We start from the raw sequence: 22,312 nt of genomic DNA on the forward strand, positions 1-22,312 counted from the left end.
ATTCATCCTGCCCTGATCCCTCTCTGGAATCCCACCCTGATCCTGCTCCATACCTGTGCTCAAGCCATTGGTTCCCGCATCTTTTCCTGCAGAAAGAGAAGATCCATGAGATTCCAGCATGGATCACACGCTGGGATTAACCCCAGGATCCATCCTGGGATCCACACAGAGGGGATCCAGAGCTGGATCCGCCATTGGAACTCACCGGCTGCTGGGTTGTATCCATTCCTGTCCCTCCTCCCTGTGGAAACAAAGTGGAATCAGCATCGGTGTCACAGGATTCCCAGAACGGTGCTGGGTGGATCCGTGTCCCTTCCCGACCCCCATCCCGTGTGTTACCGGATTGGAGCTTCCACACAATGAATCCGATGAAGATGAGGATGAGGATGGCAGCGATGACAGACACAGCGACCACCACGGTGAGATTCCCGCCAGATGTCGGCTCTGGGAAACATGGGATAGTGAGGAGGGGAAGGGGAATCCCCATTTAGGAATTCCAAATTCCCAATCCCCACATTCCCAGCCTCACCCCAAGCGAAGATCCCGGGCTCTGGCATTCCGGGATGCTCCACCCTGCACCGGTACTGCTCCCGCTCCTCCGGCAGCGCCTCGATCCTGGCCCAGGTGTGGAAGGTGCCGTCGCTGTTGGGAACGATCCCGCCCCACTCCGTCTCCTGATCCAAGGTTTCACCCCCCTTCATCCAGCTGACTGCGATGGTGTTGGGGTAGAATCCATACGCGTGGCAGGACAGGATCAGCATCCTGTGTTCCTCTCTTCCGGACACGTGGACATCAGGGGGCACTGGAATGGAATAATGGTAATGGACATCCATGGAATTCCATGGGAATGGGACTAGGGTGAGATCTGACCATGGAATTCCCACTGGAGTGGGATGGAGGGGAGATCTGACCACAGAATTCCATGGGAATGGGATGGGGGCAAGATCTGCCCATGAAATTCCATGGGAATGGGATGGGAGTGAAATCTGATCATGGAATTTCATAGGAATGGCATGGGGGTGAGATCTACCCATGGAATTCCCACAGGAATTATTGTGTTCCCAAGTCCTCCATTCCCAAATCCCAAATCCCCACAGGAATTCTGCTCCCACCTTTGCGCTCCAGCTCCTTCTGCCCGTAGCCAACGTATTTCCGGAGCCATTCTGGGCAGATGTTTTTCAGGTAATTCGTCCGTGCCTCAGCCACGGTCCCATCCTCTTCCCAGCGCCTCCTGGTGATCTCAGCAGCGCTGTCGGCCGCCACCCATCTCCCGGATCCCAGGTCAAAGGAGATGAAATCCCGTCCATCGTAGCCATTCTGGTGGGATCCACGGATGCTCCCATCGGACAGGAGGTCACAGCCATAAACTCTCAACCTTGTGTGGAGACCTGGGGGGATTGTACCCACAGAGACCCATGGAATTGTGTCCCAGCCCCACAGAGCCCCATTCCAGCCCTGTGGAGCCCCAGAGTCTGATGGAGACCCACAGAGCCTCATCCCAGCCCCTTGGAGCCCCATGGATCCACATCCCAACCCCATGGTCCACATCCCAGCTCCGTGGATCCAATCCCAACCCCACAGATCCCATCCCAGCCCCATGGATCTACAACTCAACCCCATGGATCCCAACCTGTCCCCACTGATCCCATCCCAGCCCCACAGCTCCCCCCACTCACCCCCGCTCTGGTTGTATCGCTCCCGCAGTGTCTCCAGGTTCCTGGCATCGATGTGCTGGTACCTCACACTGATCTGGGTCTCCCTCTCCCAATATTCTGGCTTGACTCCATCCTTTATCCACTGTGTCAGCGGCTCCACCCGGCCCCGCTCACTGTCGTAGCGCACGAAGGGGATCCCATCCAGGTACCCAACGATCATGTACTGGGGGATCCCCGGGCTGGGCTCTGACACCGCCACGAACAGGTAACGCAGGGAGTGGAGAACTGGGGGGACACGGAGATTTGGGGGGGTTGAGGGGATCATGGATCAATGAAAGGGGAACTGGGAGAGCTGGGAAGGGGTTTGGGGATCCTGGGGCCAAGGAAAGGGTGTACAGGGTGGGAGAGGTGGGATGGACAGGAAAGGGCCTGCAGGGGGTCCTGGTGTCCAGGAATGGGGGCTCAGGGGGTTCCAGGGTTATGGAAAGGGGGATACAGGGACTGGGAGAGGCAGGATGGGGGCTCCAGGGGATCCCTGTGCCAAGGAAAGCGGTCACAAGGTGGGAGGACCTGGGAATAGGAATCTTGAGGGTCCTTGATGGAGAAGAAAGGGGAAGCTGGGGGTGGGGAAAAGCAAGAATGGGGCTCCAGGGGGTCTCAGGGACAAGGAAAAGAGGGGTCTGGGGACAGGGGAAGGCAGGACTGAGGAGAAAGGGGGTGCAGGGAGGGAGAGGTACTGGATAAGGGGGTGCAGGGGGATCCCAGTACCCAGGACTGGAAATTCAGGGCAGTCTTAGAGCCAAGAATCCCCCCTGGAACCTCCACAACCACCCAGGGACCCTCCTGAACCCCCTGGGGATGTCCAAGGATCAGCAAGCAGAACCAGGAGAGTCAGAAGGGCCCGAGGTTCAAGGAAGGGACTGGGAGAGGCGGGATGGGGGATCCAGGGGGTCCCTGTGCCCACCAAAGGGGATCCAGGGGTCCCCGGTGTTGAGGGCAGTGGGGTCTGGGAGCTGGGAAAGGCAGGAATGGGGCTCCAGGGGCTCCCTGGGTCACGGAAAGGGGGCTCTGGGGCTGGGAGAGGCGGGCGGATCCCCGGGACGCAGCTTGGGAGAAGCGAAAGCGAGACGGGGAAAAGGGGAATTCCAGGGAATTCATCTGGATCCCACTGGATTCTCGCTGAGACCCCCTGGGACCCCCGGGAGACCCTCGGGGAACCCCTGGAACCCCTTCCAGGAAGTGCCAGAAATGGAGAATGGGGAGATGCAGAAATTTGGGAGATGTGGGGGTGCAAAAGCCGAGGGAAAGGGCGGGTCTGGGGTCTGGGAAGAGCGGGATGGCCGGGAATGGGGGTGCAGGGGGTCCCAGAGCACTGACGGGGGTGCGGGGGAGCCCAGTCCCGAATTAGGAGGGGCAGGGGGATCCCGGTTCCCAAAAATTGGGGTTCAGAGGGTTTCCGTGCCAAGGAATGCGGGTTCAGGGGGAGTTTCCTTCCCGGAATTCGGGGTTCAAGGGGTTCCTGGTGCCCGAAAATGGGGGTTTCGGGGGCTCCCGTGACCAGAAATGGGGGTTCAGGGGGTCCTGGTGCCAGATGAGGGCGAACAAGGGGGTCCCGGTGCTGCCAAAGGGGGCACAGGGGGGTCCCAGTGCCCGGAAATGGAGATTCAGGGGTGTCCCAGTGCCCAGGAATGGGGCTTCAGGGGATTCTCTACCCGGAATTCGGGGTTCAAGTGGGTCCCCAGTGTCACAAAATGGGCGCTCAAGGGGTCCCCGTGCTCAGGAATGGGGGTTCAGTGGATTCTCATGCCCGGGAATGGCGGTTCAGGGGGGTTTCCCTGCCCAGGAATGGGCTTCTGGGGGGTCCCAGTGCCAGATGAGGGGGTACAGGGGGGTCCCGGTGCTGGGGAAGGGGATGGAGGCGGGTCACAGGACCCAAAATGGGGCTATGGGGGGGTTCCCGTGCCCGGGAATAGAAGTTCAGGGGGGTCCCGGTGCCCGGAAATGGAAGTTCAGGCGGTTCCCGGTTTCGGGGTTCCCACTCACCTTTGGCCGCGGCCCCCGGGTTCCCCAGGAGCCCCAAGAGCAGCCCCAGAGCCAGCGCTGCAGCCATGGCGCTGCTCCGCTGCGGCCCCGCCCACAGCCCTGGCCCCTCCTCAACACTGGCCCCGCCCCCAAAGCCGCCTCCGGCCCCTCCATTGGCGTCGCTATTTCCTGCCCGCCAATGGCAGCCCGATCTGTCAGTGACGTCACCGGTCGCCGGGCAGATCCCGGTCTCGCAGGTTGGGACGCGGAAGCGAAAGGGACCGAGGAGGGCGGGCAGGGGGAGGGGACGGGGGAATTCCAGAGAATCCCTCAGGATCCCTCTGGATCCCCGCTGCGACCGCCCTGGAGCCCTCGGAGAACCACCTGGGACCCCCTGGGACCCCCTTAAAAAAGCGCTGGGAGTGGAGAACTGAGGGGATCGGGAAATTTGGGAGATCTGGGGTGCAAAGGTGAAGGAAAAGGGCGGGTCTGGGCTCTGGGAAGGGCGGCAGGGCCGGGGAGGGGTGCAGGGGGTCCCAGAACACGTGAGGGGGAGTCCAGGAGGGGTCCCAGTCCCGGATTAGGGAGTGCAGGGGGTCTCCATGCCCAGGAACGGAGGTTCAGGGGGTCCCAGGTCAAGGAAAGGGGGCTGAGGGCAATGGAAGTTCCAAGGGGTCCCTGTGCCCAGGAAAGGGGGTGCACGGGCCCCCGGTGTTGAGGAAGGTGGTGGGTGGGGGCTGGGGAAGGCAGGAGTGGGGGTGCAGGGGGTGCCGGGGTCAAGGAAAAGCGGGGGCTGGGGTGTCTGAGAGGGGGAGGGCTGTGACAGGGGGTTTGGGGGGGGCATTGGGGCTGGATAAGGGGCTGCAGGGATTATCGGGGCTGGGGAAGGGGGCACAGGGAGGTTCCCAGTGCCCCGAAATTAGCGTTCAAGGCGGTCTCTGTGCCCAGGAAGGGGGGTTCGCCCGGAAATGGAAGTTTGGGGGGTCCCCGTGCCCAGGAATTGCGGTTCAGGGGGGTCCCGGTGCCGGGGCAGTCCCCGGTCCCCGGGCGGGTCCCGGTGCCGCAGCTTGGGAGACGCGAAAGTGACCGGGGCAGCGCGGGGAGGGAGAGGGGACAGAGCAAACCCTGGGAATTCCCCTGAACCCCCCCGGGACCTGCCAGGACATCCCCGCAGGACGCACAGGGGGTGGAGAACTGGGGGCACGCAGAGATTGGGCGGTCTGGAGGCGTGGAAGTGGAACCGGGAGAACCGGGAAGGGTCCAAGGTTCCAGGAAGGGACTGGGAGAGGCGGGATGGGGGATCCAGGGGGTCCCTGTGCCCACCAAAGGGGATCCAGGGGTCCCCGGTGTTGAGGGCAGTGGGGTCTGGGAGCTGGGAAAGGCAGGAATGGGGCTCCAGGGGCTCCCTGGGTCACGGAAAGGGGGCTCTGGGGCTGGGAGAGGCGGGCGGATCCCGGGGACGCAGCTTGGGAGACGGGAAAGCGAGACGGGGAAAAGGGGAATTCCAGGATATTCATCTGGATCCCACTGGATTCTCGCTGGGACCCCCTGGGACCCCCGGGGGACCCTCGGGGAACCCCTGGAACCCCTTCCAGGAAGCTCCAGGAATGGAGAACGGGGGGGATGCAGAAATTTCAGAAATTTGGGAGATGTGGGGGTGCAAAAGCCAAGGAAAGGGGCGGGTCTGGGGTCTGGGAAGAGCGGGATGGCCGGGAATGGGGGTGCAGGGGGTCCCAGAGCACTGACGGGGGTGCGGGGGAGCCCAGTCCCGAATTAGGGGGGGCAGGGGGATCCCGGTGCCCGAAAATTTGGGTTCAGAGGGTTTCCGTGCCGAGGAATGCGGGTTCAGGGGGAGTTTCCTTCCCGGAATTCGGGGTTCAAGGGGTTCCCGGTGCCCCAAAATGGGGGTTCCGGGGGTGCCGGTGACCAGAAATGGGGGTTCAGGGCGTCCTGGTGCCAGATGAGGGCGAACAAGGGGGTCCCGGTGCTGCCAAAGGGGGAACAGGGGGGTCTGGGTGGCCAGAAATGGGCACTCAAGGGGGTCCGCGTGCTCAGGAACGGGCGTTCAGGGGGGTTTTCCTGCTCAGAAATGGGGGTACAGGGGGGTCCCGGTGCCAGATAAAGGCATACAGGGGGTTCCCGATGGTGGAGAAGGTGATTGAGGAGGGTCACAGGACCCAAAATGGGGCTTCAGGGGGGTTCCCTGCCCGGGAATGGAGGTTTAGAGGGTTCCCGGTGCCCGGAAATGGAAGTTCAGAGGGTTCCCGGCGCCCGGGAATTGCGGTTCAGGGGGGTCCCGGTTTCGGGGGGTCCCGCTCACCTTTGGTCGCACACCCTGGGTTCCCCAGGAGCCCCAGGAGCCCCCAGAGCACCCCCAGCCCCAGCGCTGGAGCCATCGCAGCCGACCCCGATCGCGGCTGTGGCGCAGCTGGAGAGACGCGAAAGCGAAAGTGCCCGAGGGAGCGCGTGGGGAGGGGAAAAGGGGGAGGGGGAAAGGGCGAATTCCAGGGAATTCACCTGGATCCCCTCCTGGCACCCCTCTGGATCCCTCGGGGATCCGTCTGGGACCCTCCAGGGCCGCGCCCTGCGGGACCCCCGGGCCGGGCTGTGCTGAGCTCCCGGCCCTGCGCTCAAACTCTGCCCGGACCCCGCTGGGCTCGGCCCAAAGCCGGGCAAGCAGCGGGAGCAGCGGAGCCAATTTTTCCTGCGGGTGCGGGTCCCACCCCCGGCGGAGCAGGGCTGGGCGCTGGGACCCGATCCCTGATTCCCAATCTCCTTCTCTCCCTCCCTCTGCTGTTCTCTCCCTTTCTTCTGGGGGATCATAAATCCCGGAGTGGCCGCAGAGCCCCGTGCCCAGGCCGGGTTTCCCAGCAAAGGGAGGCTGGGGCTGAGGTGCCCGGGCTGGCCGGGAATGGGGGCCCGGGGGTCCCCGGGGTCCCGGAAACGGGGGATCCAGGGGCTGGGAGAGGAGGATACCCGGGAAAGGGGGTGCAGGGGGTGTTGGTGCAGGATAAGGGGGTGCAGGGGGGTCCCAGTACCCAGGACTGGAAATTCAGGGCAGTCTTAGAGCCCAGAATCCCCCCTGGAACCTCCACAACCACCCAGGGACCCTCCAGGACTGCCTGGGGATGTCCAAGGATCAGCAAGCAGAACCAGGAGAGCCGGGAAGGGTCCAAGGTTCCCGGAAGGGACTGTGAGAGGCGGGATGGGGGATCCAGGGGGTCCCTGTGCCCACCAAAGGGGATCCAGGGGTCCCCGGTGTTGAGGGCAGTGGGGTCTGGGAGCTGGGAAAGGCAGGAATGGGGCTCCAGGGGCTCCCTGGGTCACGGAAAGGGGGCTCTGGGGCTGGGAGAGGCGGGCGGATCCCGGGGACGCAGCTTGGGAGAAGCGAAAGCGAGACGGGGAAAAGGGGAATTCCAGGGAATTCATCTGGATCCCACTGGATCCTCGCTGAGACCCCCCGGGACCCCAGGGGAACCTCCGGGACCCCCTGGAACCCCTTCCAGGAAGCGCTGGGAATGGAGAACTGGGGGGACGCAGAAATTTGGGAGATGTGGGGGTGCAAAAGCCGAGGAAAAGGGCGGGTCTGGGGTCTGGGAAGAGCGGGATGGCCGGGAATGGGGGTGCAGGGGGTCCCAGAGCACTGACGGGGGTGCGGGGGGATCCCAGTCCCGGATTTCGGGGGGCAGGGGGATCCCGGTGCACAAAAATGGGGTTTCCGGGGCCGCCGGAGACCAGAAATGGGGGTTCAGGGGGTCCTGGTGCCAGATGAGGGCGAACAAGGGGGTCCCGGTGCTGCCAAAGGGGGCACAGGGGGGTCCCAGTGCCCGGAAATGGAGATTCAGGGGTGTCCCAGTGCCCAGGAATGGGGCTTCAGGGGATTCTCTACCCGGAATTCGGGGTTCAAGTGGGTCCCCAGTGTCACAAAATGGGCGCTCAAGGGGTCCCCGTGCTCAGGAATGGGGGCTCAGTGGATTCTCATGCCAGGGAATGGCGGTTCAGGGGGGTTTCCCTGCCCAGGAATGGGCTTCTGGGGGGTCCCAGTGCCAGATGAGGGGGTACAGGGGGGTCCCGGTGCTGGGGAAGGGGATGGAGGGGCGTCACAGGACCCAAAATGGGGCTATGGGGGGGTTCCCATGCCCGGGAATAGAAGTTCAGGGGGGTCCCGGTGCCCGGAAATGGAAGTTCAGGGTATTCCCGGTTTCGGGGTTCCCACTCACCTTTGGTCGCGCCCCCCGGGTTCCCCAGGAGCCCCAAGAGCAGCCCCAGAGCCAGCGCTGCAGCCATGGCGCTGCTCCGCTGCGGCCCCGCTCACAGCCCTGGCCCCGCCTACCGCCCTGGCCCCGCCTCAACACTGGCCCCGCCCCCAGAGCCGCCTCCGGCCCCGCCATTGGCGCCGCTATTTCTTTTCTGCCAATGGCAGCCCGATCTGTCAGTGACGTCACCGGTCGCCGGGCAGATCCCGGTCTCGCAGGTTGGGACGCGGAAGCGAAAGGGACCGAGGAGGGCGGGCAGGGGGAGGGGACGGGGGAATTCCAGAGAATCCCTCAGGATCCCTCTGGATCCCCGCTGCGACCACCCTGGAGCCCTCGGAGAAGCACCTGGGACCCCCTGGGACCGCCTTAAAAAAGCGCCGGGAGTGGAGAACTGAGGGGATCGGGAAATTTGGGAGATCTGGGGTGCAAAGGTGAAGGAAAAGGGCGGGTCTGGGCTCTGGGAAGGGCGGCAGGGCCGGGGAGGGGTGCAGGGGGTCCCAGAACACGTGAGGGGGGGTCCAGAAGGGGTCCCAGTCCCGGATTAGGGAGTGCAGGGGGGTCTCCATGCCCAGGAACGGAGGTTCAGGGGGTCCCAGGTCAAGGAAAGGGGGCTGAGGGCAATGGAAGTTCCAAGGGGTCCCTGTGCCCAGGAAAGGGGGTGCACGGGCCCCCGGTGTTGAGGAAGGTGGTGGGTGGGGGCTGGGGAAGGCAGGAGTGGGGGTGCAGGGGGTGCCGGGGTCAAGGAAAAGCGGGGGCTGGGGTCTCTGAGAGGGGAAGGGCTGCGACAGGGGGTTTGGGGGGGCATTGGGGCTGGATAAGGGGGTGCAGGGATTATCGGGGCTGGGGAAGGGGGCACAGGGAGGTTCCCAGTGCCCCAAAATTAGCGTTCAAGGCGGTCTCTGTGCCCAGGAAGGGGGGTTCGCCCGGAAATGGAAGTTTGGGGGGTCCCCGTGCCCAGGAATTGCGGTTCAGGGGGGTCCCGGTGCCGGGGCAGTCCCCGGTCCCCGGGCGGGTCCCGGTGCCACAGCTTGGGAGACGCGAAAGTGACCGGGGCAGCGCGGGGAGGGAGAGGGGACAGAGCAAACCCTGGGAATTCCCCTGAACCCCCCCGGGACCTGCCAGGACCCCCCAGAGGGCGCGCAGGGGGTGGAGAACTGGGGGCACGCAGAGATTGGGCGGTCTGGGGGCGTCCAAGGGCTGGGAAGCGGAACCGGGAGAGCCGGGAAGGGTCCAAGGTTCCAGGAAGGGACTGGGAGAGGCGGGATGGGGGATCCAGGGGGTCCCTGTGCCCACCAAAGGGGATCCAGGGGTCCCCGGTGTTGAGGGCAGTGGGGTCTGGGAGCTGGGAAAGGCAGGAATGGGGCTCCAGGGGCTCCCTGGGTCACGGAAAGGGGGCTCTGGGGCTGGGAGAGGCGGGCGGATCCCCGGGACGCAGCTTGGGAGACGGGAAAGCGAGACGGGGAAAAGGGGAATTCCAGGGAATTCATCTGGATCCTACTGGATTCTCGCTGAGACCCCCTGGGACCCCCGGGGGACCCTCGGGGAACCCCTGGAACCCCTTCCAGGAAGCGCTGGGAATGGAGAACTGGAGGGACGCAGAAATTTCAGAAATTTGGGAGATGTGGGGGTCCAAAAGCCAAGGAAAGGGGCGGGTCTGGGGTCTGGGATGGGCGGGATGGCCGGGAATGGGGGTGCAGGGAGTCCCAGAGCACTGACGGTGGTGCGGGGGGATCCCAGTCCTGAATTAGGGGGGGCAGGGGCGTCCCGGTGTCCAAATATTGGGGTTCAGAGGGTTTCCGTGCCAAGGAATGCGGGTTCAGGGGGAATTTCCTTCCCGGAATTCGGGGTTCAAGGGGTTCCCGGTGCCCGAAAAGGGGGGTTCCGGGGGCGCCGGTGACCAGAAATGGGGGTTCAGGGGGTCCTGGTGCCAGATGAGGGCGAACAAGGGGGTCCCGGTGCTGCCAAAGGGGGAACAGGGGGGTCTGGGTGGCCAGAAATGGGCGCTCAAGGGGGTCCGCGTGCTCAGGAACGGGGGTTCAGGGGGGTTTTCCTGCTCAGAAATGGGGGTTCAGGGGGGTCTCGGTGCCAGATAAAGGCGTACAGTGGGGTCCCGGTGGTGGAGAAGGTGATTGAGGGGGGTCACAGGACCCAAAATGGGGGTTCACGGGGTTCCCCTGCCCGTGAATGGAGGTTTAGAGGGTTCCCGGTGCCCGGAAATGGAAGTTCAGAGGGTTCCCGGCGCCCGGGAATTGCGGTTCAGGGGGGTCCCGGTTTCGGGGGGTCCCGCTCACCTTTGGTCGCACACCCTGGGTTCCCCAGGAGCCCCAGGAGCCCCCAGAGTACCCCCAGCCCCAGCGCTGGAGCCATCGCAGCCGACCCCGATCGCGGCTGTGGCGCAGCTGGAGAGACGCGAAAGCGAAAGTGCCCGAGGGAGCGCGTGGGGAGGGGAAAAGGGGGAGGGGGAAAGGGCGAATTCCAGGGAATTCACCTGGATCCCCTCCTGGCACCCCTCTGGATCCCTCGGGGATCCGTCTGGGACCCTCCAGGGCCGCGCCCTGCGGGACCCCCGGGCCGGGCTGTGCTGAGCTCCCGGCCCTGCGCTCAAACTCTGCCCGGACCCCGCTGGGCTCGGCCCAAAGCCGGGCAAGCAGCGGGAGCAGCGGAGCCAATTTTTCCTGCGGGTGCGGGTCCCACCCCCGGCGGAGCAGGGCTGGGCGCTGGGACCCGATCCCTGATTCCCAATCTCCTTCTCTCCCTCCCTCTGCTGTTCTCTCCCTTTCTTCTGGGGGATCATAAATCCCGGAGTGGCCGCAGAGCCCCGTGCCCAGGCCGGGTTTCCCAGCAAAGGGAGGCTGGGGCTGAGGTGCCCCGGGCTGGCCGGGAATGGGGGCCCGGGGGTCCCCGGGGTCCCGGAAACGGGGGATCCAGGGGCTGGGAGAGGAGGATACCCGGGAAAGGGGGTGCAGGGGGTGTTGGTGCAGGATAAGGGGGTGCAGGGGGGTGTTGGTGCAGGATAAGGGGGTGCAGGGGGATCCCAGTACCCAGGACTGGAAATTCAGGGCAGTCTTAGAGCCCAGAATCCCCCCTGGAACCTCCACAACCACCCAGGGACCCTCCTGAACCCCCTGGGGATGTCCAAGGATCAGCAAGCAGAACCAGGAGAGCCGGGAAGGGTCCAAGGTTCCAGGAAGGGACTGGGAGAGGCGGGATGGGGGATCCAGGGGGTCCCTGTGCCCACCAAAGGGGGTCCAGGGGTCCCCGGTGTTGAGGGCAGTGGGGTCTGGGAGCTGGGAAAGGCAGGAATGGGGCTCCAGGGGATCCCTGGGTCACGGAAAGGGGGCTCTGGGGCTGGGAGAGGCGGGCGGATCCCCGGGACGCAGCTTGGGAGACGGGAAAGCGAGACGGGGAAAAGGGGAATTCCAGGGAATTCATCTGGATCCCACTGGATCCACGCTGAGACCCCCTGGGACCCCGGGGGGACCCTCGGGGAACCCCTGGAACCCCTTCCAGGAAGCGCTGGGAATGGAGAACTGGAGGGACGCAGAAATTTCAGAAATTTGGGAGATCTGGGGGTCCAAAAGCCAAGGAAAGGGGCGGGTCTGGGGTCTGGGAAGAGCGGGATGGGCGGGAATGGGGGTGCAGGGGGTCCCAGAGCACTGACGGGGGTGCGGGGGGATCCCAGTGCCGAATTAGGGAGGGCAGGGGCGTCCCGGTGCACAAAAATGGGGTTTCCGGGGCCGCCGGTGACCAGAAATGGGGGTTCAGGGGGTCCTGGTGCCAGATGAGGGCGAACAAGGGGGTCCCGGTGCTGCCAAAGGGGGCACAGGGGGGTCCCAGTGCCCGGAAATGGAGATTCAGGGGTGTCCCAGTGCCCAGGAATGGGGCTTCAGGGGATTCTCTACCCGGAATTCGGGGTTCAAGTGGGTCCCCAGTGTCACAAAATGGGCGCTCAAGGGGTCCCCGTGCTCAGGAATGGGGGCTCAGTGGATTCTCATGCCTGCGAATGGCGGTTCAGGGGGGTTTCCCTGCCCAGGAATGGGCTTCTGGGGGGTCCCAGTGCCAGATGAGGGGGTACAGGGGGGTCCCGGTGCTGGGGAAGGGGATGGAGAGGGGTCACAGGACCCAAAATGGGGCTATGGGGGGTTCCCGTGGCCGGTAATAGAAGTTCCGGGGGGTCCTGGTGCCCGGAAATGGAAGTTCAGGGTATTCCCGGTTTCGGGGTTCCCACTCACCTTTGGTCGCGCCCCCCGGGTTCCCCAGGAGCCCCAAGAGCAGCCCCAGAGCCAGCGCTGCAGCCATGGCGCTGCTCCGCTGCGGCCCCGCCCACAGCCCTGGCCCCGCCTTCCGCCCTGGCCCCGCCTCAACACTGGCACCGCCCCCAGAGCCGCCTCCGGCCCCGCCATTGGCGCCATTTCTTTTCTGCCAATGGCAGCCCGATCTGTCAGTGACGTCACCGGTCGCCGGGCAGATCCCGGTCTCGCAGGTTGGGACGCGGAAGCGAAAGGGACCGAGGAGGGCGGGGAGGGCGAGGGGACGGGGGAATTCCAGAGAATCCCTCAGGATCCCCGCTGCGACCGCCCTGGAGCCCTCGGAGAACCACCTGGGACCCCCTGGGACCCCCTTAAAAAAGCGCTGGGAGTGGAGAACTGAGGGGATCGGGAAATTTGGGAGATCTGGGGTGCAAAGGTGAAGGAAAAGGGCGGGTCTGGGCTCTGGGAAGGGCGGCAGGGCCGGGGAGGGGTGCAGGGGGTCCCAGAACACGTGAGGGGGGGTCCAGGAGGGGTTCCCCAGTCCCGGATTAGGGAGTGCAGGGAGGTCCCCATGCCCAGGAACGGAGGTTCAGGGGGTCCCAGGTCAAGGAAAGGGGGCTGAGGGCAATGGAAGTTCCAGGGGGTCCCTGTGCCCAGGAAAGGGGGTGCACGGGCCCCCGGTGTTGAGGAAGGTGGTGGGTGGGGGCTGGGGAAGGCAGGAATGGGGGTGCAGGGGGTGCCGCGGTCAAGGAAAAGCGGGGGCTGGGGTGTCTGAGAGGGGGAGGGCTGCGACAGGGGGTGCAGGGGGGGCATTGGGGGTGCAGGGGTTATCGGGGCTGGGGAAGGGGGTACAGGGAGGCTCCAGGTGCCCCGAAATTAGCGTTCAAGGCGGTCTCTGTGCCCAGGAAGGGGGGTTCGCCCGGAAATGGAAGTTTGGGGGGTCCCCGTGCCCAGGAATTGCGGTTCAGGAGGGTCCCGGTGCCGGAGCAGTCCCCGGTCCCCGGGCGGGTCCCGGTGCCGCAGCTTGGGAGACGCGAAAGTGACCGGGGCAGCGCGGGGAGGGAGAGGGGACAGAGCAAACCCTGGGAATTCCCCTGAACCCCCCCGGGACCTGCCAGGACCCCCCAGAGGGCGCGCAGGGGGTGGAGAACTGGGGGCACGCAGAGATTGGGCGGTCTGGGGGCGTCCAAGGGCTGGGAAGCGGAACCGGGAGAGCCGGGAAGGGTCCAAGGTTCCAGGAAGGGACTGGGAGAGGTGGGATGGGGGATCCAGGGGGTCCCTGTGCCCACCAAAGGGGTCCAGGAGTCTCCATTGTTCAGGGAAATGGGGTCTGGGAGCTGGGAAAGGCAGGAATGGGGCTCCAGGGGGTCCCTGGGTCACGGAAAGGGGGCTCTGGGGCTGGGAGAGGCGGGCGGATCCCGGGGACGCAGCTTGGGAGAAGCGAAAGCGAGACGGGGAAAAGGGGAATTCCAGGGAATTCATCTGGATCCCACTGGATCCTCGCTGAGACCCCCTGGGACCCCCGGGGGACCCTCCGGGAGCCCCTGGAACCCCTTCCAGGAAGCGCTGGGAATGGAGAACTGGAGGGACGCAGAAATTTCAGAAATTTAGGTGATCGGGGGTCCAAAAGCTGAGGAAAGGGGCGGGTCTGGGGTCTGGGATGGGCGGGATGGCCGGGAATGGGGGTGCAGGGGGTCCCAGAGCACTGATGGGGGTGAGGGGGGATCCCAGTCCTGAATTAGGGGGGCAGGGGGATCCCGGTGCCCAAAAATTGGGGTTCAGAGGGTTTCCGTGCCGAGGAATGCGGGTTCAGGGGGAGTTTCCTTCCCGGAATTCAGGGTTCAAGGGCTTCCCGGTGCCCGAAAATGGGGGTTCCGGGGGTGCCCGTGACCAGAAATGGGGGTTCAGGGGGTCCTGGTGCCAGATGAGGGCGAACAAGGGGGTCCCGGTGCTGCCAAAGGGGGCTCAGGGGGGTCTGGGTGTCCAGAAATGGGCACTCAAGGGGGTCCGCGTGCTCAGGAACGGGGGTTCAGGGGGGTTTTCCTGCTCAGAAATGGGGGTACAGGGAGGTCCCGGTGCCAGATAAAGGCGTACAGGGGGTTCCCGATGGTGGAGAAGGTGATTGAGGAGGGTCACAGGACCCAAAATGGGGGTTCACGGGGGTTCCCTGCCCGGGAATGGAGGTTTAGAGGGTGCTCGGTGCCCGGAAATGGAAGTTCAGAGGGTTACCGGTGCTCGGGAATTGCGGTTCAGGGGGTTCCCGGTTTCGGGGGGTCCCGCTCACCTTTGGTCGCACACCCTGGGTTCCCCAGGAGCCCCAGGAGCCCCCAGAGCACCCCCAGCCCCAGCGCTGGAGCCATCGCAGCCGACCCCGATCGCGGCTGTGGCGCAGCTGGAGAGACGCGAAAGCGAAAGTGCCCGAGGGAGCGCGGGGGGAGGGGAAAAGGGGGAGGGGGAAAGGGCGAATTCCAGGGAATTCACCTGGATCCCCTCCTGGCACCCCTCTGGATCCCTCGGGGATCCGTCTGGGACCCTCCAGGGCCGCGCCCTGCGGGACCCCCGGGCCGGGCTGTGCTGAGCTCCCGGCCCTGCGCTCAAACTCTGCCCGGACCCCGCTGGGCTCGGCCCAAAGCCGGGCAAGCATCGGGAGCAGCGGAGCCAATTTTTCCTGCGGGTGCGGGTCCCACCCCCGGCGGAGCAGGGCTGGGCGCTGGGACCCGATCCCTGATTCCCAATCTCCTTCTCTCCCTCCCTCTGCTGTTCTCTCCTTTTCTTCTGGGGGATCATAAATCCCAGAGCGGCCGCAGAGCCCCGTGCCCAGGCCGGGTTTCCCAGCAAAGGGAGGCTGGGGCTGAGGTGCCCGGGCTGGCCGGGAATGGGGGCCCGGGGGTCCCCGGGGTCCCGGAAACGGGGGATCCAGGGGCTGGGAGAGGAGGATACCCGGGAAAGGGGGTGCAGGGGGTGTTGGTGCAGGATAAGGGGGTGCAGGGGGGTGTTGGTGCAGGATAAGGGGGTTCAGGATAAGGGGGTGCAGGGGGGTCCCAGTACCCAGGACTGGAAATTCGGGGCAGTCTTAGAGCCCAGAATCCCCCGTGGAACCTCCACAACCACCCAGGGACCCTCCAGGACTGCCTGGGAATGTCCAAGGATCAGCAAGCAGAACCAGGAGAGCCGGGAAGGGTCCAAGGCTCAAGGAAGGGACTGTGAGAGGTGGGATGGGGGATCCAGGGGGTCCCTGTGCCCACCAAAGGGGATCCAGGGGTCCCCGGTGTTGAGGGCAGTGGGGTCTGGGAGCTGGGAGAGGCAGGAATGGGGCTCCAGGGGATCCCTGGGTCACGGAAAGGGGAGTCTGGGGCTGGGAGAGGTGGGCGGATCCCGGGGACGCAGCTTGGGAGAAGCGAAAGCGAGACGGGGAAAAGGGGAATTCCAGGGAATTCATCTGGATCCCACTGGATCCTCGCTGAGACCCCCTGGGACCCCCGGGGGACCCTCGGGGAACCTCTGGAACCCCTTCCAGGAAGCGCTGGGAATGCAGAACGGAGGGGACGCAGAAATTTGGGAGATCTGGGGGTCCAAAAGCCAAGGAAAGGGGCGGGTCTGGGGTCTGGGAAGGGCGGGATGGCCGGGAATGGGGGTGCAGGGGGTCCCAGAGCACTGACGGGGGGGTGGGGAATTCCAGTCCCGAATTAGGACGGGCAGGGGGGTCCCGGTGCACAAAAATGGGGTTTCCGGGGCCGCCGGAGACCAGAAATGGGGGTTCAGGGGGTCCTGGTGCCAGATGAGGTCGAACAAGGGGGTCCCGGTGCTGCCAAAGGGGGCACAGGGGGGTCCCGGTGCCCGGAAATGGAGATTCAGGGGTGTCCCAGTGCCCAGGAATGGGGCTTCAGGGGATTCTCTACCCGGAATTCGGGGTTCAAGTGGGTCCCCAGTGTCACAAAATGGGCGCTCAAGGGGTCCCCGTGCTCAGGAATGGGGGCTAAGTGGATTCTCATGCCCGGGAATGGCGGTTCAGGGGGGTTTCCCTGCCCAGGAATGGGCTTCTGGGAGGTCCCGGTGCCAGATGAGGGGGTACAGGGGGGTCCCGTTGCTGGGGAAGGGGATGGAGGCGGGTCACAGGACCCAAAATGGGGCTATGGGGGGGTTCCCGTGCCCGGTAATAGAAGTTCAGGGGGGTCCCGGTGCCCGGAAATGGAAGTTCAGGCAGTTCCCGGTTTCGAGGTTCCCACTCACCTTTGGTCGCGCCCCCCGGGTTCCCCAGGAGCCCCAAGAGCAGCCCCAGAGCCAGCGCTGCAGCCATGGCGCTGCTCCGCTGCGGCCCCGCTCACAGCCCTGGCCCCGCCTCAACACTGGCACCGCCCCCAGAGCCGCCTCCGGCCCCGCCATTGGCGCCGCTATTTCTTTTCTGCCAATGGCAGCCCGATCTGTCAGTGACGTCACCGGTCGCCGGGCAGATCCCGGTCTCGCAGGTTGGGACGCGGAAGCGAAAGGGACCGAGGAGGGCGGGGAGAAGGAGGGGAGGGGGGAATTCCAGAGAATCCCTCAGGATCCCTCTGGATCCCCGCTGCGACCGCCCTGGAGCCCTCGGAGAAGCAGCTGGAACTCCCTGGGACCCCCTTAAGAAAGTGCCGGGAGTGGAGAACTGGGGGGATCGGGAAATTTGGGAGATCTGGGGTGCAAAGGTGAAGGAAAAGGGCGGGTCTGGGCTCTGGGAAGGGCGGCAGGGCCGGGGAGGGGTGCAGGGGGTCCAAGAACACGTGAGGGGGGGTCCAGGAGGGGTCCCAGTCCCGGATTAGGGAGTGCAGGGAGGTCCCCATGCCCAGGAACGGTGATTCAGGGGGTGCCAGGTCAAGGAAAGGGGGCTGAGGGCAATGGGAGTTCTAAGGGGTCCCTGTGCCCAAGAAAGGGGGTGCACGGGCCCCCGGTGTTGAGGAAGGTGGTGGGTGGAGGCTGGGGAAGGCAGGAGTGGGGGTCCAGGGGGTGCCGCGGTCAAGGAAAAGCGGGGGCTGGGGTCTCTGAGAGGGGGAGGGCTGCGACAGGGGGTTTGGGGGGGGCATTGGGGCTGGATAAGGGGGTGCGGGGGGGTTCCTGTGCCTGAGAATGGAGGGTTTGGGAGGGTTCCAGTCCTGGATCTGGGCGTGAACGGGCGTCCTGGTGCAGCGGAATGGGGGTTCAGGGAGTCCCAGTGCTGCATAAGGGGATGCAGTGGGGTCCCAGTGCCCAGAAATGGGGGTTCAGGGAGAGTCCCCTCAGGGAATCGGGGTTCAGGGGTCCTGGTGCCAGGTAATGGCCTGGCTGGGATCTGGTGATGAGGAAGGGGTTGCAGGGGGTTCCCGTTCACAGGAATGGGGGGCTCGGGGGGTCCTGGTGCAGGGAATGGGGGTTCAGGGTCCCAGTGCCGGATAATGGGATGCAGTTTGGTCCAGGAGCCCAGGCAATGGGGTTCAGGAGGGGTTTCCCTTCCCGGGTCACGGGGGTCAAGGGGTCCTGGTGCCCAGAAATGGGGGTTCAGGGGGGTTTCCATGCCCGGGATTTGGGGTTCAGGGGGGATTCCAGTCTCCAGATAAGGGGTGCAGGGATTATCGGGGCTGGGGACGGGGGCACAGGGAGGCTCCCAGTGCCCCGAAATTAGCGTTCAAGGCGGTCTCTGTGCCCAGGAAGGGGGGTTCGCCCGGAAATGGAAGTTTGGGGGGTCCCCGTGCCCAGGAATTGCGGTTCAGGGGGGTCCCGGTGCCGGAGCAGTCCCCGGTCCCCGGGCGGGTCCCGGTGCCGCAGCTTGGGAGACGCGAAAGTGACCGGGGCAGCGCGGGGAGGGAGAGGGGACAGAGCAAACCCTGGGAATTCCCCTGAACCCCCCCGGGACCTGCCAGGACATCCCCGCAGGACGCACAGGGGGTGGAGAGCTGGGGGCACGCAGAGATTGGGCGGTCTGGGGGCGTCCAAGGGCTGGGAAGCGGAACCGGGAGAACCGGGAAGGGTCCAAGGTTCCAGGAAGGGACTGGGAGAGGCGGGATGGGGGATCCAGGGGGTCCCTGGACCCAGAAAAGGGGTCCAGGAGTCTCCATTGTTCAGGGAAGTGGGGTCTGGGAGCTGGGAAAGGCAGGAATGGGGCTCCAGGGGCTCCCTGGGTCACGGAAAGGGGGCTCTGGGGCTGGGAGAGGCGGGCGGATCCCGGGGACGCAGCTTGGGACACGGAAAAGTGAGACGGGGAAAAGGGGAATTCCAGGGAATTCATCTGGATCCCACTGGATCCTCGGGGGGACCCCCGGGGGACCCTCGGGGAACCCCTGGAACCCCTTCCAGGAAGCGCCGGGAATGGAGAACGGGGAGGACGCAGAAATTTGGGAGATCTGGGGGTCCAAAAGCCGAGGAAAGGGGCGGGTCTGGGATCTGGGAAGGGCGGGATGGGCGGGAATGGGGGTGCGGGGGGTCCCAGTCCCGAATTATGGGGGGCAGGGGGGTCCCGGTGCCCGAAAATTGGGGTTCAGAGGGTTTCCGTGCCGAGGAATGCGGGTTCAGGGGGAGTTTCCTTCCCGGAATTCGGGGTTCAAGGGGTTCCCGGTGCCCCAAAATGGGGGTTCCGGGGGCGCCGGTGACCAGAAATGGGGGTTCAGGGGGGTCCTGGTGCCAGATGAGGGCGAACAAGGGGGTCCCGGTGCTGCCAAAGGGGGCACAGGGGGTCTGGGTGGCCAGAAATGGGCACTCAAGGGGGTCCGCGTGCTCAGGAACGGGCGTTCAGGGGGGTTTTCCTGCTCAGAAATGGGGGTACAGGGGGGTCCCGGTGCCAGATAAAGGCGTACAGTGGGGTCCCGGCGGTGGAGAAGGTGATTGAGGGGGGTCACAGGACCCAAAATGGGGCTTCAGGGGGGTTCCCTGCCCGGGAATGGAGGTTTAGAGGGTTCCCGGTGCCCGGAAATGGAAGTTCAGAGGGTTCCCGGCGCCCGGGAATTGCGGTTCAGGGGGGTCCCGGTTTCGGGGGGTCCCGCTCACCTTTGGTCGCACACCCTGGGTTCCCCAGGAGCCCCAGGAGCCCCCAGAGCACCCCCAGCCCCAGCGCTGGCGCCATCGCAGCCGACCCCGATCGCGGCTGTGGCGCAGCTGGAGAGACGCGAAAGCGAAAGTGCCCGAGGGAGCGCGTGGGGAGGGGAAAAGGGGGAGGGGGAAAGGGCGAATTCCAGGGAATTCACCTGGATCCCCTCCTGGCACCCCTCTGGATCCCTCGGGGATCCGTCTGGGACCCTCCAGGGCCGCGCCCTGCGGGACCCCCGGGCCGGGCTGTGCTGAGCTCCCGGCCCTGCGCTCAAACTCTGCCCGGACCCCGCTGGGCTCGGCCCAAAGCCGGGCAAGCATCGGGAGCAGCGGAGCCAATTTTTCCTGCGGGTGCGGGTCCCACCCCCGGCGGAGCAGGGCTGGGCGCTGGGACCCGATCCCTGATTCCCAATCTCCTTCTCTCCCTCCCTCTGCTGTTCTCTCCCTTTCTTCTGGGGGATCATAAATCCCAGAGCGGCCGCAGAGCCCCGTGCCCAGGCCGGGCTTCCCAGCAAAGGGAGGCTGGGGCTGAGGTGCCCGGGCTGGCCGGGAATGGGGGCCCGGGGGTCCCCGGGGTCCCGGAAACGGGGGATCCAGGGGCTGGGAGAGGAGGATACCCGGGAAAGGGGGTGCAGGGGGTGTTGGTGCAGGATAAGGGGGTGCAGGGGGGTCCCAGTACCCAGGACTGGAAATTCAGGGCAGTCTTAGAGCCCAGAATCCCCCCTGGAACCTCCACAACCACCCAGGGACCCTCCAGGACTGCCTGGGAATGTCCAAGGATCAGGAAGCAGAACCAGGAGAGCCGGGAAGGGTCCAAGGTTCCAGGAAGGGACTGAGAGAGGCGGGATGGGGGATCCAGGGGGTCCCTGTGTCCACCAAAGGGGATCCAGGGGTCCCCGGTGTTGAGGGCAGTGGGGTCTGGGAGCTGGGAAAGGCAGGAATGGGGCTCCAGGGGGTCCCTGGGTCACGGAAAGGGGGCTCTGGGGCTGGGAGAGGCGGGCGGATCCCGGGGACGCAGCTTGGGAGAAGGGAAAGCGAGACGGGGAAAAGGGGAATTCCAGGGAATTCATCTGGATCCCACTGGATCCTCGCTGAGACCCCCTGGGACCCCAGGGGAAGCTCCGGGACTCCCTGGAACCCCTTCCAGGAAGCGCCGGGAATGGAGAACTGGGGGGACGCAGAAATTTGGGAGATCTGGGGGTGCAAAAGCCGAGGAAAAGGGTGGGTCTGGGGTCTGGGAAGAGCGGGATGGCCGGGAATGGGGGTGCAGGGGGTCCCAGAGCACTGACGGGGTTGCGGGGGGATCCCAGTGCCGAATTAGGGAGGGCAGGGGCGTCCCGGTACACAAAAATGGGGGTTCCGGGGCCGCCGGTGACCAGAAATGGGGGTTCAGGGGGTCCTGGTGCCAGATGAGGGCGAACAAGGGGGTCCCGGTGCTGCCAAAGGGGGCACAGGGGGGTCCCGGTGCCCGGAAATGGAGATTCAGGGGTGTCCCAGTGCCCAGGAATGGGGCTTCAGGGGATTCTCTACCCGGAATTCGGGGTTCAAGTGGGTCCCCAGTGTCACGAAATGGGCGCTCAAGGGGTCCCCGTGCTCAGGAATGGGGGCTCAGTGGATTCTCATGCCCGGGAATGGCGGTTCAGGGGGGTTTCCCTGCCCAGGAATGGGCTTCTGGGGGGTCCCGCTGCCAGATGAGGGGGTACAGGGGGGTCCCGGTGCTGGGGAAGGGGATGGAGAGGCGTCACAGGGCCCAAAATGGGGCTATGGGGGGGTTCCCGTGCCCGGGAATAGAAGTTCAGGGGGGTCCCGGTGCCCGGAAATGGAAGTTCAGGCGGTTCCCGGTTTCGGGGTTCCCACTCACCTTTGGTCGCGGCCCCCGGGTTCCCCAGGAGCCCCAAGAGCAGCCCCAGAGCCAGCGCTGCAGCCATGGCGCTGCTCCGCTGCGGCCCCGCTCACAGCCCTGGCCCCGCCTTCCGCCCTGGCCCCGCCTCAACACTGGCCCCGCCCCCAGAGCCGCCTCCGGCCCCGCCATTGGCGCCGCTATTTCTTTTCTGCCAATGGCAGCCCGATCTGTCAGTGACGTCACCGGTCGCCGGGCAGATCCCGGTCTCGCAGGTTGGGACGCGGAAGCGAAAGGGACCGAGGAGGGCGGGGAGGGCGAGGGGACGGGGGAATTCCAGAGAATCCCTCAGGATCCCTCTGGATCCCCGCTGCGACCGCCCTGGAGCCCTCGGAGAACCACCTGGGACCCCCTGGGACCCCCTTAAAAAAGCGCCGGGAGTGGAGAACTGAGGGGATCGGGAAATTTGGGAGATCTGGGGTGCAAAGGTGAAGGAAAAGGGCGGGTCTGCGGTCTGGGAAGGGCGGGAGGGCCGGGGAGGGGTGCAGGGGGTCCCAGAACACGTGAGGGGGGGTCCAGGAGGGGTCCCAGTCCCGCATTAGGGAGTGCAGGGGGGTCTCCATGCCCAGGAACGGAGGTTCAGGGGGTCCCAGGTCAAGGAAAGGGGGCTGAGGGCAATGGAAGTTCCAAGGGGTCCCTGTGCCCAGGAAAGGGGGTGCACGGGCCCCCGGTGTTGAGGAAGGTGGTGGGTGGGGGCTGGGGAAGGCAGGAGTGGGGGTGCAGGGGCTGCCGCGGTCAAGGAAAAGCGGGGGCTGGGGTGTCTGAGAGGGGGAGGGCTGTGACAGGGGGTTTGGCGGGGCATTGGGGCTGGATAAGAGGGTACAGGAGTTATCGGGGCTGGCTGGGGAAGGGGGTACAGGGAGGCTCCCAGTGCCCCGAAATTAGCGTTCAAGGCGGTCTCTGTGCCCAGGAAGGGGGGTTCGCCCGGAAATGGAAGTTCGGGGGTCCCCGTGCCCAGGAATTGCGGTTCAGGGGGGTCCCGGTGCCGGGGCAGTCCCCGGTCCCCGGGCGGGTCGGTCCCGGTGCCGCAGCTTGGGAGACGCGAAAGTGACCGGGGCAGCGCGGGGAGGGAGAGGGGACAGAGCAAACCCTGGGAATTCCCCTGAACCCCCCCGGGACCTGCCAGGACCCCCCAGAGGACGCGCAGGGGGTGGAGAACTGGGGGCACGCAGAGATTGGGCGGTCTGGGGGCGTCCAAGGGCT

The 22,312-nt window shown here is 65.6% G+C and overlaps 2 protein-coding genes across 10 annotated transcripts in view; one reads left to right on the top strand and one right to left on the bottom strand.

The window, feature by feature from the left end:
* The window catches only part of LOC139604910 (class I histocompatibility antigen, F10 alpha chain-like), a 60,350-nt gene extending 52,267 nt beyond the window's left edge, over window positions 1–8,083 (bottom strand). For 2 of the 9 annotated variants that reach the window (XM_071456222.1, XM_071456221.1), the window contains exons 1-3: window positions 6,195–6,515; window positions 5,998–6,105; window positions 3,699–4,107 (exon numbers count right to left, since the gene is read on the bottom strand). In XM_071456222.1, the coding sequence (XP_071312323.1) occupies window positions 3,699–4,107; window positions 5,998–6,105; window positions 6,195–6,500 (823 nt within the window). In that variant the 5' untranslated portion in view covers window positions 6,501–6,515. Of the gene's footprint in view, window positions 1–53; window positions 87–121; window positions 445–529; window positions 803–1,112; window positions 1,389–1,676; window positions 1,941–3,698; window positions 4,108–5,997; window positions 6,106–6,194; window positions 6,516–7,897 lie in introns of those variants that run through there. The other 7 variants (XM_071456225.1, XM_071456226.1, XM_071456228.1 and 4 more) reach the window with 7 other exon arrangements.
* Window positions 8,084–21,070: 12,987 nt separating this feature from the next.
* The window catches only part of LOC139604922 (zinc finger protein ZFP2-like), a 178,318-nt gene continuing 177,076 nt past the window's right edge, over window positions 21,071–22,312 (top strand). The window contains exon 1 of the transcript XR_011684162.1: window positions 21,071–21,537. The gene's annotated coding sequence lies outside the window, so the exon portion shown is untranslated. The remainder of the gene's footprint in view (window positions 21,538–22,312) is intronic.

This window comes from Agelaius tricolor, unplaced genomic scaffold (assembly GCF_023055355.1).
Source record: "Agelaius tricolor isolate 1412-34295 unplaced genomic scaffold, bAgeTri1.0.p SCAF_57, whole genome shotgun sequence".
NCBI lineage: Eukaryota > Metazoa > Chordata > Aves > Passeriformes > Icteridae > Agelaius > Agelaius tricolor.